The sequence below is a fragment of the Mustela putorius genome, unplaced genomic scaffold (assembly GCF_011764305.1).
Source record: "Mustela putorius furo isolate JIRA1106 unplaced genomic scaffold, ASM1176430v1.1 tig00003962_pilon_pilon_pilon, whole genome shotgun sequence".
NCBI lineage: Eukaryota > Metazoa > Chordata > Mammalia > Carnivora > Mustelidae > Mustela > Mustela putorius.
In genome coordinates, this window is record NW_025422106.1 from 9,683,017 (window position 1) to 9,701,481 (window position 18,465).

An 18,465-nucleotide genomic window follows, 5' to 3' on the forward strand; every position below is an offset into this window, starting at 1 on the left:
GAAGAATGCTGCTGTAAACATGAGTGTTCAAGTATCTGTTCAAGTCCCTGCTTTCAGTTCTTTTTTTTTTTCTTTTTCTTTTCTTTTCAGGGAAATTGTTGGATCTTGCTATAGATTTATATTTTATTTTTTACCAGCAATGCACAAAGCGGGGGTTCCCATTTTTCCACATCCTCATCAAACACCTGCTACTTTTTTTTTAGTGACAACCATTCTGATGGATATGATGTGGTATCTCACTGTGCTTTTAGACACCAAAAATTTTTATTTGTCTTATGTTTGCTTTGATAGCTTTGTCTGGAAAACAAAAGAAAAGAAAAGAGACGAGAGACAAACAAGAAAACAGGCTCTTAAACACAGAGAACAAAGCAATGGTTGCTTTGTTGTGGGGGGAGGCAAGGAAGGGTGTGTAAAGTAAATGAAGGGTGTTAAGAGTATATGTATCGGGCGCCTGGGTGGCTCAGTGGGTTAAGCCGCTGCCTTCGGCTCAGGTCATGGTCTCAGGGTTCTGGGATCGAGTCCCGCATCGGGCTCTCTGCTCAGCAGGGAGCCTGCTTCCCTCTCTCTCTCTCTCTGCCTGTCTCTCCATCTACTTGTGATTTCTCTCTCTCAAATAAATAAATAAAATCTTTAAAAAAAAAAAAAGAGTATATGTATCATGATGAGCACTGAGTAATGCATAAGGTTGTTGAATCCATTATATTGTATGTCTGAAATAATATAACATTGTATGTTAATTATACTGGAATTTAAAAAAATAAATAAAAGTATTTAAAAAGAAATGTTCTAAAGACACATAAACATCTACAGAGTACTTGACTCTCTTTCCTCCAGAGGCAACCGCTGTCCCCCACCTGGTGTGTATAATTCCCATTCATTATAAGCTTTACCATGTATACTTGCATCCATTGATAACTTACACGTTTTGTGGGTCACCTTGGATTCCAATTTTGTATCTCTCCCCACTCCCACCACCACCTTCCTTATTTGTTAGTCGTACAAAGAAACTAGAAGCAGAATCCCAGATTTTGGGAAGAAAGAAGAAAGAAGCCATAAAGAAGAGACCAGAAGTCTTGGGCTTCGGCAGAGAGTGAAACTGTAGCTATGCCCCTGTCTGTTTGGGGTGACCTTGATCAAGCCACCTGACCTCCCCAGGTTTTAGTGTCCTTGCTTATAAACACGGATGTTTTGAGGGCTAAATGAGATGACAAATATAATGCCCTTTACCAGGCACAGAGCAAAAAAGTGTTGGTCAGAAGGAGGAGGTTAGCATCCGTTTTCTTGGAGCCGCTGCCTGTGCCCAGCTGTCCTTATCCTGCACTCAGTACTTGTACAGTGGGTACTCACTCATAGTACCCACGAGCTATTCTTGCCCACACCTTCACGTTGCCACGGGGGAGGACAGAACCTGTACAGAAGTATGAGAGAAGAAATGTGACTCCGTGTACTCTTTGCTAAAATGTTGATTGAAGTCATGGAGGGAGGGAGGGTCCCCCTTAGACCCTCCCTCTGGCCAGAGGGCAGCGGACACCTAAGGAAAGAAAGGAAGGAGGGAGGGAGGCCTAGAATGTTCTGCCAAGTCACCCTACTTGGGGGAGGACATTCAGCCCAGGCCCTGAGCCCGGCTACAGAAACTGTAATCCAATACCTTAATCCATTTCTTCTTCAAAGCGTTGCCCTTTGTGCCAGGTGGACAGAACCCGAGTGATGTCGCACTGCCCCTGAGAAGTTCTTACACTGGGCTGTGTCACTCGAGCTGAGAAAAGAATACCCAGAGGGGCACCTTTGACTCCGTTGTCTGGACAATCGCGACTAAGGCATGACAGCTTAGAGCACCTAAGGTTGTTTTTCGGAATTGTGCCTAGTCAGTGTTGCCAGTGAACTGAATCATTGATCTAATCACCCTGAGTGAGTGGAGTGCGTCAAAGGGTATGCAAGGCTCTTTGACCACACAAAGAGGAATCGTCCACCAAAGGAAGCCTAGCCTTCAGAGAGACTGGGGCTCTTTGCCCTTTTGGAAATGGCTTCTGAATCCCTCTTTCCAAGAAGACAACAGGGCCTGGGAACCGGAGGGTGGAAGGGAGAGAAAAATCACTCCATCGAGGACTGGATTCTGGGGTCTCAGGGATGGGGGTGGGGATTCCACCATCTTCCTTTCCCCGTCCAGGGGCTGAGGCTAGCCTGATGCATCACAGCAGCTGTGCCTCCCTAGGATGAACTGGGATAATTCGACTACTCACAGAACCCCCACGTCAAGCTGCAGCTTCCTGGGAGGGAGCCAACCACTCTTCACCAGCACTCCCCCCCACCGCTTGCCCTGGCTTGCTTCTGCTGCCCAAGTCAGTGCACCTTGAGGTACAGAGCTGCTAATTTGTGAGAGCTCCTGCTACGGAGAGGATTGGTAGACAACAACCAGGCCTTCTCCAGTTCAGAACGGGTAAGTCACCTGCATGATGTACAGTTACATTGTAAAGCATCTCTTTTGATCAAATTGGTGTTTTTATTTTCCACATACCTCTGAGGGATCTGATTTCTAAGAAAAGATCCAATATTATAAGCTATCACTGTCTGGATCTACTGCATCAGTTAAGAGATAGGCGTCGTTTTAACCACCGTGGATTCGCCCCACCCACTACTCACATCCCCCACAATCTCCAAAAGCCACTAAACAAGCTCAGGGATTCCTTCCCTCACTAGGCACCTGCTGTATACACTAACAGGCACTGTATGCAATGCAAACACTGTAGACAAGCACAGAACTAGGCACTGGAAATGTGGAGAAGGATTCCATGAAGAGCTTTATGTCTGCTGGTCGAGAGAGACAACTGCTCAGAATGTAGTGTGGCCATCGGTCAGGCAGAGGAAAGTACAGAATGTGGTAGCATCTGAGAGGAGTGAGCAACTCATTCTACCCAGACGGAATCCAGAATGGAAGAGGTAAAGTTTAAGCGGAATTTAGAAAGCCGCAAATGATTTTGCAAACGGGAGAGAACGAGTAGAGAGAGCACCCACAGGGAGAAGGGCAGGCTCCGTGCAGACACCTCCCAGCAGTTCGAGACACGCTAAACATCAAGGTGAAGAGCCAAGAGTGGAAAAAGGCGATGGGGAAAGGTAGGTGGGAGTCACACTGGCGAGGGCATCCAACATCACCCCTTCATCTTGAGTGTGACCAGGAGACTTCTTACCGGTTTTTGAACAATTGTAAATAATCCCCTTTCTGTATACATGTTTGTTTTAGCCATTTTCTCCTTCAGGAGTACTAAGATTTGGAGAGTAAGGAGGACACTCCAGGACACGTCAGCAGGAGCTCTCTGGGCTTGGGCAGGCCAATAATACCTGTAAGCCCCGTTTCTCAGTGGCGAATTTAGTTCCCTCTGGTGAGAGAGGAGGGCTTCCCCTAGGACCCCAGTAACTGCGGGATGAGGAAGAACTGCTCTCAGGGACAAGTCAGAGACCACAGCAAACCCCCCACCCCACAACCAGCGACAACCCCGTAGTCCTTAAGAGAGGACAAGTGCCACAAGGCTTGCCTGGCTGTCAAAATATTTAGAAGCATATTGAAATCACCTTCCAATAATAAGGCTACCTCAGAAGTCAACATGCATGCCTTGAAGAGGGCTAAGTCATAAACATTTAGTCTCAAATGTGGCTGCCTACGGTCCTGAGCTAGAGCCTTGAAAGAAAAGCAGAGTTCTGTAAAATGTGATCTGCCAGGATTTTCTTACCCCCATGGCATGATAATTATGATGCCTCTTACTACGTTTAAAGGCTCATCTGTGGTGACTCAAATCCTAAACCAGGCGAGGGAGGCAGCTTTGCATTTTTCTCAATGTATTTTGCTGAACCACCGCAATCATTCACCTTTGAAACAATGCAAAGTGAAAATGAGTTTGGAACCACAACCTTGCCTCATTACCCGCCCACCCCCTCCCTGCCACCTCCAGGCACTTCAAGGGCCCTTCTCCCAGCATTTTAGGGATTATCTTTGCGAGTTTAATCAAGCTTTACATTAACTAGTTAACATGGTTAAGCCTTTGTGTGAGGAAAGAAACACTTGTCTGAAATTGTCGTGCACCGTGCGTGGGGAGGGGACCAAGGGGCCTCTTGTCTCTCACCTTATCCATTCTCTTTCTCTACCATGGGTGGAAAAAAAATTTTTTTTTTTAATTTTTATGTATACAAATATACATAAAAAGGATACATATAAAACGAATTTTTTTTCTAAAACTCCGACAAATAATTAATCATACCTTAGAAAAATCCTGTGGTAAAACACGATTACCCCCGTCACCCGTGCTGGTAAAGAACTAATTGCTGTTACATTTACTTATATTTGTATTTCAACTAATATAGTTCCTTATGAATTTAATTTACTATGCAAAAGATAAGACTGGAAAAGTATCCCGGTTGGATGGTTGGACGGGAGAGGATGCCTGACAGGTTAGAGGGATGACGGGAAGGATCGCCTTCTAGAAATTTAAGGTGGTTGTTTATCTAACTTTGAAGCCGCTTTCATTCTCTGATGGTATGTTTTGTGAATTACAATAACGAAATGCCCTGATTTTTTCCCCCTCAACTGAAGACATTTTTTAAATGAAGTTGGGTGAAGACACTAAGGTGAAACCTTAGATATAAGAAAAATAAAAGCCGTTGGGGGTTTCTGAGACATTGTTTGTCTTGAAAGTGATGTGGAGAAGCTTGATCAAAAGCCTCGTTTTACTACAGTCATGCTCCATTATGGAGGGTGGGACCATGGGCAGGGTGGGGGAGGGGAAAATGAAATGAGCCCTTGCCCAGACTTGACCAGGTTGCCAAAAGTCACTGCCCAAAGTAAATCTCCCTGGCCTGCTGGTGCCCACGACCTCTGAGGTAAGTCAAATATGGATTCGGATCAACAGAGCAGTAAGAGACCAACAAAGATCTGTCCTTTCAGGAAGCCCCCTGCGTCCACACCTCTGAGCTAAAATGCCCCTCCCTGCCTTCTTAGATGATCCTTAAGTCAAAGAATGTGGCCCTGGGACGTTTCCTCCCCTCTCTGGGCCTCAATTTCCCTATCTGTAAAATGGGGAGATAAGTATCCCTTCTCCAGAAGCTCCCAGATGATGCAGATAAGGTAATGCTTGCAGGCAGCTGGTGAATTTGTCTTCCTGTTTTTAAGTCTGGCAACTGGGACAGAAAGCCCTTCGTGCACTTGTTTGGCGACCCCATCCCCCAAACCCTTGACTCAGGTGACTGACGTCCAGTCCTCAGCCCCACCCCAAGCTCATTCCAGACTGCAGAGTTTTGAGCCAGCATGAGATTGGTTTTTGACGCATTTTAGGTTTGTTTTCTTTCTCAGTCCAGTGGTGGGTTTTGACATGGGTATCACTTTATTTTGAAAGCAATCTGGTTTCTCTGTGGATGCATAAGACGGGAGATTAAAGTGTCATGAAACCAAGTTTGTCACATATTTCTAGGCATGCACACACCAACACACTCCCCTGCATACAAAAGCCCCTCAAGTGAGCTTTTCCCTCACCTTACAATCCTACAGGAGCGCTGAACCGATTCACAAGCCTGAAACAAAGATGGGCTAAGAATACAGGTTGGTCCCGCCCTGCAAACCTGTGCTGGCTTCAAAACTCTCTTCCGCATGAAGAACCTTCAACACCATCTCCAGCTTAATGGTTACTTGGGGGCAAGTTATTTCCTCTCAAGCCCAGGTTTTAATTTTTTATTGAGTTTTCCTTAAATATGAAAATAATGAGTGCTTAGTGAAAAAAATCTTTTTTTAAGATGTACCTCAGGAGAACGGACAGTAAAAAGTGATTTTTCTCTCCCCTTTTCACCCCACCTGCTTATCTTATTCTCTAAGGTTAATCATTACAAGTAATAATTAAACTATTTATAATCATAGTTTTTGGACTTTTTCCATGCACATAAAATAATCCCTGCACAGACATTAAAAGCAAAGATTCTAGGGCTGAACAGCCTCGATTTCAGTCAGAATCAAGTTTTGTTTTGTTTTTAATAGGAGCTGTCTTAAAATATTGGGGACCTGTAAACAGCATATTTATATGGTTCCCCAGGTTTCCTTCAAGGATTTCTAAAGTTAGGTTTAATTTTGAATTAGATTTCATAGAGCTTAAGACCCTCAGAGGTCCACCATACAAGGGCCCCCTGGTCTTCCAGCCTCTAGACCTCAAGCCCTAACACAGCCTTGCCAACTGTCTACAGGATTCGGATTATGTTGTCTACTACTTCCACAGCCCAAAATGTGATCTGGCCAGTGCCCCTTCCTCAACCCTCTAGCCTATGACCTCCTATGGAACACATCAAATTTCCTGGGAAGACTTTTCAGATCCCCCCAACCCCCAACCCTACCCCAACATTCCTGTGCTTCATCATGGCAACTGACATCCTAAATTGTAATTGTTGGCTTGTTTTTCCTCTTTTCCCCAGTAGTCATTGGGCTCCTCAAGAGAAGGGATGCCATGTATTCCTTGGCAAACAGGGCGTCTGGAATCAGTGTATATGGCTGGTGAGAAGATGGAGGCATGAGTGATTGGTGACAGGAGTTGGTCACAGGGAGTCCGTTCCAAGCTTGCACCATAGTTGGAGGGCGAGGAGCCAGAGTTAGTGGCTAGGGAAAAATTTCAGAGATGTGATAATGTTGCATTAGGTGCATTCAGTAGCTGGAACCTGCGAATCAGCCCTGTCTGCCTGAAATGGGGTAAGGTGCATTTTCCCTTCCTTTTCTATGCTGTGGAGCTCCTGTCTCCTTGTTCTCTAGAGTCTTTGAGGGAGTCAGGGGGACTAGACTATATTATCTCAATAAACACCTATTTGAAGCGGCAGGAAGAGAGGATGTGGGGGAAACATGAGCCTAGGCTGCAGTGGGTGCTTGTGTGGGGGGGGGAAAGGAGGGGGCTATATGTGAAGTCCTCACGGCAGGGGCTAAGGAGGGCTGTTTCCAGAAACCTCTATTACCCAGGTGGGAAAGGGAGGGGCGGGATGGTGCGTGAGTGTTGTACCTGTGTGGGAGGAGAGGGGTGTGCCTCCACGTGTGCTTGCCACCATTCCTCCATGTGTTGCTGGCGGCACAGAGGGGCAGGGAGGCATACGTCCCAACAAATGCATCAGTATCTGTTCAAGTGTGCTTCCATCCGGGTGACTGGTGGGCAGTGGGAACAGGTCCCCAAGCGCATAGAGTTTAAATTTCTAGTAACTTGGGTGACAGTTGTCTTTTCAGGGAACAGCCCTCCATCATTTTGGAGAATCCTTTCCCATGCTAGCAATACTGGAGCTGCAGCGTTCTGTTCATCTTCTTTTGGAGACACTGGGTCACACATGGTCAAGTCCACAAGTTAGAACCTAGTTTTGTTTAAATTTATTGAGAGAGAGAGAGAGAGATTTTGTGTGTGTGTGTGTCTGTGTGTGTGTGTGTGTATGCACGCCCTCCGAGCAGATGTTTAAGACAGTTGGCTGGAGAGAGAAGGACTGCAGAAAACTTTCCTTTCCAGAAGAAAACCTCGAGTCCACCCTGGCCCCAGCCTCCAGCCGAGGAAAGGCAGCAGGAAGCGGGAGAGCTGAGGGCCAAACGCAGAGACAGCCTGGGCCTCGAGGAAAGGGCCGAAGATCAGCCTGCCTGCGTTGCCGCCCCCCCCACCCCCAGGCCCCCCACATCAGGGCAGGCTAAACATGAGGAGGCTTCTGTCTCCACGGCTGGAAGAGAGGCGCCCTCGTTAAAACTCAGATAAACAGTTTATCAGCAGATGAATGAGCCACTGGGCTCCAGAGTCGTCTCCCCTTCCCCAGCGTGGAGCCGGCTGGGGAGGGGGCCTGCAGGCGCGGGGGAGCCAGACCTGGGAAGGGAAGGGGCTGTTGGCGCTGGAATAAGCTAGCCAAGCAAGCGCCTTTCCTCCTTTGGTCTGTAGCTTTGTCTCTCTTCCTGGAAATTCATTTCACATTTATTTACCCATTTTCCCAGCCCACGATGTGGAGTGATGTCTCTTCCTTTCTCTTCATCTCCTCCTCTCCCCCCTGCCCCCCCCTCCCGGTGCCGTGCCAGTTAGGACTTCACTGTTAGAATACCATCACTGATTGGACATGCCAAAAATTAGAATACAGTGTGAAGCTGAAGGGGCCCCATCCTGGCTGTGCGTCCTGAACCGGGGGGGGGGGGGGGGGGGGGGGGGGGGGGGGGGCTGCCTCAACCCCTGGGAGGCAATGGGGAGTCCACCACCCTGGCCTTGGGAGCTCACATTCTTCCAGCAGTCAGGAGAGGAAAGTGACAAGCCTTGTGGCTGATTTTTCCTCACTTTGCAAAGTTGGGTCAAGTCCAAAAATGCCATTTTGGGTCTCACTAAGAAAAAGCCCATCAAATTTGACATTTATGGGACCCATGAGACAGAATCAGAGGGGGATGATTTTCATAGGCCTGGGATGATGCCAGGCCTAAACACTGGCAGCTCTCCGGTCGTCTTTATGATATGTCACGGTCCCCCAGCCTCTCGGCGTCAAGGAAGCCCAGGGAGGTAAAGTGACTTGCCCAAGGTCACAAAGCTGGTAGGATGCAGGGTTTTGTTTTGTTTTGTTTTTTAACATCAAGCCCTGTGTCCTTCGCAGATGACCGGCAGCTGCCTCAGGTCTGTATTTCCAGGGCCAAAGAAGCAAGAAGATGGACTTGTTCTTAGGTTTGTGCTTAGAATCAGCTGGAAGTAAGAAAGATACATAAAAGCACACTCAGGGTCCTCTTGCCCTGACCTGGAAATCCTGAAGCTATTGTTCAGAGGAGCACTTGAGTTTTCCTTGCCCAGAGCATTTTGCAGCCACAGACATCATGGGATGTGAATAGCCCAAAATGGATCTACATACCTGATTCGCTAGACTCTTCCCATGTGGCTGCCTGAGTCCCTACCCAATCTCCACACAAATCCAAACACCTCCCAGGGCTAGGGCCTGATCAGAAAGCTGAGCATATAGCCATCTCTCTCTGTACAGGTCCATCTACCTCCCCACAGCTTCCTTTTAAAGAAATACAACCCACTTTGTCCAGCTTGTCAAGCTCCTTGTTTCAATAGGGCCTCAAAGGCATTGAAATGGCTGGGTTTTGGAGTCCCCCAAGAATTTCAGGTCTCTGCCCCACCCCCAAACTCTTGAAGGCCAGCAGCTACTGAGAATAGCTCAGTTGCACATGCTAAGTAGACAGAAAGCAGGCTCAAAGGTGCTGGAGTTATTTCCACAGCATCCCCAGTAGTTTCCAGCCTCTCTGGCCCAAACCTGAGATGGCTGGTCAGTTGAGGGCAGTGAGGTTGTCCTGATGAACTGGGATTTGTGGAAAGAATACCGCCCACTATGCACTCTGCGCCAGGTGCTGTGCTAAGCACCTCCTCTATGTAGCAGGAGTCTCAGAGGTACTTGTCATCCCCACTTTACAGATGAGGACATGGAGGTTTGGAGGTCAGATGCCTATGCTAAGAAGGTAATACAGTTGGTGAAAGGCGGGGCCAGCATTCCAACCCAAGACGCCCCTCCCCCCCCACCCCAACCCCACAGTGAAAGAGGCTCAGTATAGTTTGAAAACACTACAGTTTGTATTCTAATTCTTTTGGCTTTTTTATTTTTTTCAGTCATCACAATATATTACAAAATTTCAAACAACAAAGGAGGACATGAAATTGTTATATTGATCAAAAGTGGGTTTGGGTTTTAAAAGTTGTGAAACACTGGACTACAGCCTTATGGGAATTTATAGATTTTTTTTTTTCCTCCTCACACTCTTTGGATGTTTTCTTCATATGCTTGTCATACCCTGCTTAACTGGACTGCAAAAGTCTAGGAGGGCGGTGATCGACCGTGAGTCTCTCTCTTTTGTGTTTCTCCCCGTTGTCTTTACCCAGTGGACACTGTATAACCAGGTCACCCAATCTATTGTCTAACATGGTTTGTTTTTCATTCCTGAGGGAACTTTTTTGCTGTTCAGTCAAACTTACCCAACCTAAATAAAGGACTGAAGGAAATGGGTTGGTTTTCAAACAAAAATAGGTGATCTGAAGGAGAGAAGATGGATGAAACAGAAAACAGAACAATAAAATGTCTCGAAATTGGAGCCTACCACCTCAGGGACTGAACCAGAACTTAGCTTTTGAACTCTTCACTGAAAAATTATTTAGGGACGCCTGGGTGGCTCAGTTGGTTAAGTGGCTGCCTTCAGCTCAGGTCATGATCCCAGCGCCCTGGGATCGAGTCCCACATTGGGCTCCTTCCACAGCAGGGAGCCTGCTTCTCTCTCTGTCTCTTCCTGCCATTCTGTCTGCATGTGCTCACTCTCTCTCTCTCTGAGAAATAAATAAATTAAATATTTTTAAAAAATTATTTAGCCAGTTAAAAATCACAGCAGTGACAAAATCGTTCTGGTGACTGCTTCATTAGGAAACAGGTGACTGTTTCTTGGGAAAACAAACCAACGCCAAGCCCCCATATTGCACACTAGAAAGAAAAGGGTACAGTGTAACAGCCTCCTATGTGCTAGCTTCTAGTGGCACCATTTCCCAATCAAATCAATTCAAACCACCAATGAGTTGTTCTTATCTCCAGTTCATTTCTCTCTCTCTCTCTCTCTCTCTCTGTGTGTGTGTGTGTGTGTTTGCTGGCTTGGAAGTTTGAGAATGTTTAAGAAAATGCTTTCAGCTGAAACTGGCCATCCCTCCCAACTGCTGAGGTTTTGCAGAAAGACTGTTCTGTGAAAGAAAGTGTGTTTTCTTCCTTAGACAGATGATAAATTCATGGGGGGGGTGCTGGGGCACAGACAACACAGGTTGAAAGGAAAAAACAGATCTTTGGGGAAAGAAGAGTGATTTAGGCTCTCACAATGAGACCTCCTAACTCCACTCCATGGAATGCTGGTGAATACTTGAGTCAGCTCCTCCAACGCCTTCTTCAGTTTTTTCCAGACTCCAATCACATCCACCGCAAAGGAAACCAAGTTTGAGTTTTAAAGCTTAGATTCAGTTCTTCATCCAAGAGAAAATTAACCAGAAGTGTCATTTCAAAATCCATCTCCCATCAATATGCTTTAGGAAGAGAAAACATCATGCAGCTTGATTTAGAATCACGGAAAGGTAGGGCTGCAAGAGGAATGCAGCTATGTCACTAAGGCAGAAAGTAAGGAATATGGTGCCACAAAAGTGACTTGTCTGGGGTCAACATATGAGGGCAGATCCCACGCAGGACTCGGGGCCCCCTACTGCCAGTTCACCTTTCTTAAGTTTTAGGTCTCCACTCTTGCCCACTGAGGCCGATTTAGCGGAAGCAGAAGGTGCAGTATATTCTTGTGACATTTGGGGGGCATCCAGAGGAATCTAAGGAAGTTTGTTTACACTGAGGGCCTGAAGAGCTTGGAGAGAACAGACAGAACCAGGACAGGCCCAGCAGCGCGCTCACGGACGCAAACACACGCACACACGCACGTCCACACAATGACACCGACAGAAGCAGAAGCTCAGTAGGGCAGGGTGGACAGCGGATGAACCCACCTCACAGGGCCGCCCCCGCCAGCGCCAAGTGCAGGACTTGCTGGGCGCCACCAGAGGGCGCGCCGCCCCCAGGGAGCCAAGCAGGAGCCGCGCGGAACCCGGCAGGCTAGGGGAGCCGCAGGCGAGCTGGACGCGCCCCTGCAGCTCGGCCACTCAGGGTGCAGGACCCGGCCAAGGAGGAGGAGGGTGAGGAGCGGACCCCCCTCGTGGGCCCGAGTAACAGACGTGCAGGAGTGCTTCCTAGGAATTAAATCACGCTGCGGAACGCTGCGGCTCTCGGAGTCCTCCTGCTCCAAGTGTGTCTGTGGGTGTCTAGTGTGTGTGTGTTTAGTGTGTGTGTTGTGTGTGTGTGTACGCCCTGGGGGGAGGGGACTTAGACCAAGCTTGAGAGAGAGGAAGGCGAGACGCGCCCGGGGAAAAAGGTCCATGCACATGGAGAAATTCCTTGCGCAGGACTGCGCGAAGAAACGAGCCCCCAGCACCTCCCCGCTGCTCCCCTCCCAGTGCAAAGCACCCAGCTAGTGAGAACCCTCACAGCCCCACCTCGAGCACCCCCCAAAACCGGCCCTGCACCCTCCAGCCCGGCTCCAGCGCCGCCGAGAGCTTTCCCCAGGACTGGCCCTGGCGGGGCGCCTAGAGCCCCAGTTGCATTGCTCCAGGAGAAAGGAGGGGGGCGGTGCATTTTGCAGGAGGAGGAGAAGGGGGGTGGGTGGTGGGGGAGAGAGAAAAGTGCGCGGAGACCTGCCAAGCGCCACCGCCGCCGCCACCGCCGCTGCTGCCGCCGCCGCCGCCGCCGCCGCCGCCGCCTGTGAGCTCCGGCGGGCAGCCGGACTGTCGGCTTCCCGGGGCATCTGGGTCCGGCGGGGCACAGCCCTGGGCGCTGCCGAAGCCGCCGCCGCGGCGAGTGCAGGCGGCTTCCCCCAGAGCCTGTGCTGCTCCAGCTCCTCGGGGGTGGAGAAGTGGGGGGTGGGGTTGTTGTTTGGGGGGAAGAAGGGGGAGGGGGCAACGCCGAGAGAGTCAGTGGTTTCCATGGTGATGGAGCTGAAAGTGCAGGAAATTTAAAGGCTTGGACCCTGCGAGACAGACAAACCGGTGCCAACGTGCGCGGACGCCGCCGCCGCCGCCGCCGCTGGAGTCCGCCGGGCAGAGCCGGCCGCGGAGCCCCGAGCAGGCGGAGGGAAGTGCCCCTAGGACCCGCTGGGCCAGCGGCGCTGCACAGAGCGGCAGGACGACGAGCAGCAAGAGGAGGAGGAGGGGAGAGCGGCTCGTCCACGCGCCCTGCACCGCCGCCGGCCCGGGAAGGCAGCGAGGAACCGGCGCCCCCCGCGCCCGCCGTCGCCCTGGAGTAATTTCGGATGCCCCGCCGCGGCCGCCTGCCCGAATAGACCCGGGAGAGGAGTTGCGACCAACTTGTGTGCCTTCTTTCCGCCCCGGTGGGAGCCGGCGCTGCGCGAAGGGCTCTCCCGGCGACTCATGCTGCCGGCCCTGCGCCTGCCCAGCCTCGGGTGAGCCGCCTCCGGAGAGACGGGGGAGCGCTGCGGCGCCGCGGGCTCGGCGTGCTCTCCTCCGGGGACGCGGGACGAAGCAGCAGCCCCGGGCGCGCGCCGGAGGCATGGAGCGCTGCCCCAGCCTGGGGGTCACCCTCTACGCCCTGGTGGTGGTCCTGGGGCTGCGGGCGGCACCGGCCGGCGGCCAGCACTATCTCCACATCCGCCCGGCTCCCAGCGACAACCTGCCCCTGGTGGACCTCATCGAACACCCGGACCCTATCTTTGACCCCAAAGAGAAGGATCTGAACGAGACGCTGTTGCGCTCGCTGCTCGGGGGCCACTACGACCCGGGCTTCATGGCCACCTCGCCCCCCGAGGACCGGCCCGGTGGGGGCGGGGGGGCAGCCGCGGGCGCCGAGGACCTGGCGGAGCTGGACCAGCTGCTGCGGCAGCGGCCGTCGGGGGCCATGCCGAGCGAGATCAAAGGGCTGGAGTTCTCTGAGGGCTTGGCCCCGGGCAAGAAGCAGCGCCTGAGCAAGAAGCTGCGGAGGAAGTTACAGATGTGGCTGTGGTCGCAGACCTTCTGCCCGGTGTTGTACGCGTGGAACGACCTGGGCAGCCGCTTTTGGCCGCGCTACGTGAAGGTGGGCAGCTGCTTCAGTAAGCGCTCGTGCTCCGTGCCCGAGGGCATGGTGTGCAAGCCGTCCAAGTCTGTGCACCTCACTGTGCTGCGGTGGCGCTGTCAGCGGCGCGGGGGCCAGCGCTGCGGCTGGATTCCCATCCAGTACCCCATCATTTCCGAGTGCAAGTGCTCATGCTAGAACTCGGGGTTCCCTTCCAGCACCCGGACAATTGATGGAACCCCACTGACGCCCTCCCCCCGCCCCCCGCACCGTCTCCAACCAGTTCCACCACCCTCTCGCGAGGGGATTCAATGAACTTTTTTTCCTTTCTGGCTACAGAGACCTAGCTTTCTGGTTCATGTAATGCACTGTTTAACTGTGTAGGAATGTATATGTGTGTGTATATACGGTCCCAGTTTTAATTTACTTATTAAAAGGTCAGTATTATACGTTAAAAGTTACCGGCTTCTACTGTATTTTTAAAAAAAAATAAGCAAAAGGAAAAAAAAAGAACAGAGCAAAGAGAGACTTATTCTGGTTGTCGCTAATAATGTTAACCTGCTATTTATATTCCAGTGCTCTTCGCATGGCGAAGCAGGGGGGAAAAGTTATTTTTTCTTAAAGTACAAAGAGAGGGGAGAACTTTTGTAGAAGGACTTTTTAAAAGCTATTTTCCATTCTTCGGAAAGTGTTTTGGTTTTCCTTGGACCTCGAAGAAGCTATAGAGTTCAATGTTATTTTACAGTTATTGTAAATATAGAGAACAAATGGAATGACTAATCATTGTAAATTAAGAGTATCTGCTATTTATTCTTTATAATATCCCGTGTAGTAAATGAGAAAGAAGTGCAGAGCAGGATTAAAGAAAACCACTAAAATCTACTGCGCTCGACACTGCGATTCTCTGTGTTGGTGATTGATGGGGGGTGTGGGGGCTGGAAGGGGCGCGTAGGGGTGCCGCTGTGCTTACGTTGTCTGTTGGGAGAAGGGGCTCATCTCCTCTTCTGGTGTGATGGAGATGACCGCTCAGTTTTTCACGGGGGGCGGGGGGGGGTTATTCTCAAACCCCTCACTCGAACATCACGTGGCCTTCGCCCAGTCTCCCGTCTTTTTCTCCCTATGTCACCAAAGCTCCGGCCCGTCCTGACCTCGACACCCAGCCGGCCCCCTGGAGCTGACCCCAGGCTGGGCCAAGGGGCGGTGGGGTGGGGGGGTAGAGGGAGGGTGGGCGGCCGCTTTGTCCTGCCTGACAGGCCCTTCACAATGGGGACACGTGTCTTTCACACCTACCCTGGGGGCGGAGTGCCGCTGAAACTTGACCCCCGAGGAATGGGGGGGGGGGATCAGAGCGCGCCCACCCAGATCCCGCCACCCCTCCCGCCTCGCACCGCTCCCCCCCCCCCATCAATAACCAGCCTATGTTAACCCTTTGCACGCCCGGAAGCTACCGTGATGCAAGCTGAGGCGATCCGGTCCTTTGGAATCAACACTCTGGCTCCGGGATCCTGCAGGTCTGAGCCCCCCAAACCCTAGGCCCTCAGCTGGAATTGCTGGGGGCAGCTGGGTGACTTGACACTCGCCTCCCTCCCCCACCGCCCGCGTGCCCCAGGACCTAAGGAGGACTCTGAGGGTCAGGATTTCAGAGGGGTCTGAATTTGGGTGAAAAAAGCCACCACTGGGATCTGCAGTCGGGAACAGGGGGCGCCCCCCACCCCCACTCCGCTTGGGGGTGGGGAGGGAGGAGAACGCAGAACGGGGATCTTTGAGATTTGGGGTTAGAGAGGGGCAGAAGACGTGTTACCCCTTAAATGCAAAGTATCACCCTCACCCCACCCCTTAAAAAGCCAACTTCTTGGGGCTGGCGCTCGACTCGCGTGCGTCCCTCCGCCTCAGTCCGCGGTGGCGCCCATCCGCGCAGCTCCACGTGGGCCGGCTTCCTGACACTGCTCAGCGCTCCCTTTATTTATCTTGGACTCCAAAGTCGCTCTCTTTTGCTCCCTCCCCGCCCCCCTGCCACCTCCCCGCGCCTCCCTCCCCCCCCCCCACCCCGGGGGCTGGAGTCCCAGCGAATCTATGCTAATTATTTCAAACCTGCGCCGGGTCCCCAGCGCAGTCTCAATGCCCCCGGCCCCGCCCGCCCTGTCCCTCCAGCCGGGCGCTTTCTTCCCTCCCGACGCAGCCTCGGTGGCTCCTCATTTCAATAGCCTGGCCCGGGAGCCGGAGCCCCCTCCCCGGCGCTGCCTCCGTCAGCCGTGGGACAGACGTTAGGGTATTCATTAACTGAGAGCCGAGGAATAACGGCATTATTCCCCCCAGAGAAGGCACCCTGCCCCCGCGACTATCTGAGGCTTCATTGTAAAAGGATTAAAAGTTAAAGACCTCCATCTTATGATTCTTTCATTTAATCTTCCTGGCGCCTGGGAGACATGCTCGATGGATGATGGCTTTTAAAATATTCCTAATGTCGGCTACCTTAAGACTCCAAGCCCGGCAAACAAACGTAATTTATTTCCAGAAGAAAGGGGATATTGAGATGTTTAAGTTTATGAACCGCCGTCCCCATGTATATTTGTTAAGTTCTGACAAATACCCAAATAACGTTAAAATCAGCCATTCATCACTTATGAATTTATGCAAAACTTTCTGTGCCCCGGGCCAATATTTTTTTAGACAGAGTTTCACTCGCTAGGGGCGGAGGTGGTGGGGAGGGGGAAGGGGAGGGGGCTTACGGGGCGGTGGGGGGGGGGAGCCGAAAGCAAGAATTTTCATGCCTGGTAAACACGCGAATTATGCGAAGAGAGTTATTCCCAGCTGGGCGGGCAGCCAAAACTTGGAGAGCGCGCTGAGGCCAGCGCCCCCACCCCCACGTTGGCAATGTCATTGGATTACAATGCGAGGTCTTCCCCTCCGCGACGCCCCCTCCTCCCTCCGCCCGCCCGCCCGCCAGTGCCCCTCCTCCCCACCCCTGCCCACTTGGAAAACCCGCTCGCAGCCGGCGAGCTTCTCGGCTTTCAGAGCCAGAGCCGGTGTGAGCTAGGAGGACCCGGGCTACTGCAGACGTGACGGGCAAGAGACAGACCACCGCACAGACAGACCAAAGGACAGGGCCCCAAGCCGCTCCGGACGTGGAGAAGAGGACCCAGCAGGATTCAGGCAGACCCAGAAGAGAAGGAAGGAGGTGCTGGCTCCTGGAACATTGTGACTAATGCACAGCCGGTTACGTCTCCATTATTATTAATGTTGATAATACTAATAATAGCATCGACTCGGAAAGGAGTAGAGAGCTCTGGGCAGAGATGCAAGAAAACTGTCCTCTGCGGTCACCTAGTGTCTATCTCCTGTAAGAAGGAAAATTGATCTTGGTGTCTTCTGCGGTTTTGACAGCCTGTGCTTATGAATCTATGCAGCTGCTGGGGCACCGTGCCTCCCCAGGATGGAGATTAGAACCATTACAGAAACAGACTCATCCACTTTTTCAAAATCCTGGAAGAGAATGGCAAGGTGTCCGGCAGTCCAGCCCTCCTGCCATGATTGCAGGAAATCAATCATCAGCCCTCTATTTTCAGCTCTTCCCTTTATTCCTTCCTTCCGCTCTTCCAACACTCCCCACACTTCATGCACAAGTATACCAAAGCCAAATGTCCACGGAAAGCCAGCACCCTCAGGGGAGGGCCCTCTGGCCCCCAGAATCTGGGAACCGGATCTGGTTCCCTGTTGAGATGGAGAAGGCCAGGGGTCCATTATCAGTCTTGCTTCTGAGACCCCTGGGAAAGGGGGTTGAAGTTTGGTGGCAGCTGCAGGGGGAAGCTGGCTGTGTATTAAGAGCTCTTAGCTGTGCTGGATGGGGACAGCAGGGGGAGGGCCCAGCCCATATTGGTATTTTGAAGGGGTGATTCATCCTTTTTCTTTAATGCTCTTGGAATGTCAGCGCTGGAGGGGAGCTTAGATTCCAGTGCCCACCGCTCAATTTGCAGATGAGAAGACTGAGACCCTATAGGGCAGACCAATCACATAGATTAATATAGCTGGGCTTGGCCAGGTAGCCTCCGCTGTGCCTTTTCACTCTTCTCTTGTTCTTTGCTCCTTCTCAAAAAAAATTTTTTTTAAATTATTTATTTTCAATGGGGGAGAGTTCTCTCCACAATTGATATAATAGCCGTTGAGCATCAGAAAGTTCCGATCTGCTGTGTCTACTTAGCAAGCAGTCATCATCACAGGCCTGTCATGAGTCAAGCACGGGGCTGGGCCTTTACACACCTTCAGATCAGGTCTCTAGTATCCAAATAAGGAAACTGAGCTCAGAGAGTTTATGCATCTTGCTGAAAGCTACACAGCAAGTGACACAATTATGATCTAAAATCTGAGCCGACACCAAAGCCTATGCTTCTTCTAAATACCCTTCCTCCTTTCAAGCACTTGAACACCTGGCTTGGGGGACACAATGTGCCAGTTGATGTGTTGGCATGTCCCAACTCAAGCTCTAGGGGATTCATGCCTGGTAGGCCACATACAACATGTTTGTATGCCTCCTTATGTGCCTGGGCCCCACTTCCTAACCTCCTCCCTGAACACACACACACACACACACACACACACACACAGGAGGAAAAGGTAAGAATGAAGAAAAGGATAAATGAAGGAAGAAGAGTTAGAAAAACATCAAACAAAGTAGGGACAGAAAGGCAAGAGAAGGCATCTGACAAAGGTCTCAAAGGACAGGTTAGATGTTGACGTCCTGAGGTGGGAATGTGGGTGGAAAGGACATTTGAACGGAGAAAGCTGTACAGATAAGTTAAAAGACATGATGTTGGAAAAGTATCTGGGAAGGTCTGAAAA

The 18,465-nt window shown here is 51.1% G+C and overlaps 1 protein-coding gene across 1 annotated transcript; it reads left to right on the forward strand.

The window, feature by feature from the left end:
- The first annotated feature begins 12,230 nt into the window (after nt 1-12,230).
- Nucleotides 12,231-14,511, forward strand: NOG (noggin). The gene has a single exon (XM_004747353.3). It carries the CDS (start codon nt 13,129-13,131, stop codon nt 13,825-13,827), a length of 699 nt encoding a protein of 232 aa, XP_004747410.1. The 5' UTR covers nt 12,231-13,128; the 3' UTR covers nt 13,828-14,511.
- Nucleotides 14,512-18,465: the final 3,954 nt, after the last annotated feature.

Excerpts from the sequence above, each read along its gene's own strand:
- NOG (XM_004747353.3), top strand. The coding sequence starts at position 13,129 with ATGGAGCGCTGCCCCAGCCTGGGGGTCACCCTCTACGCCCTGGTGGTG.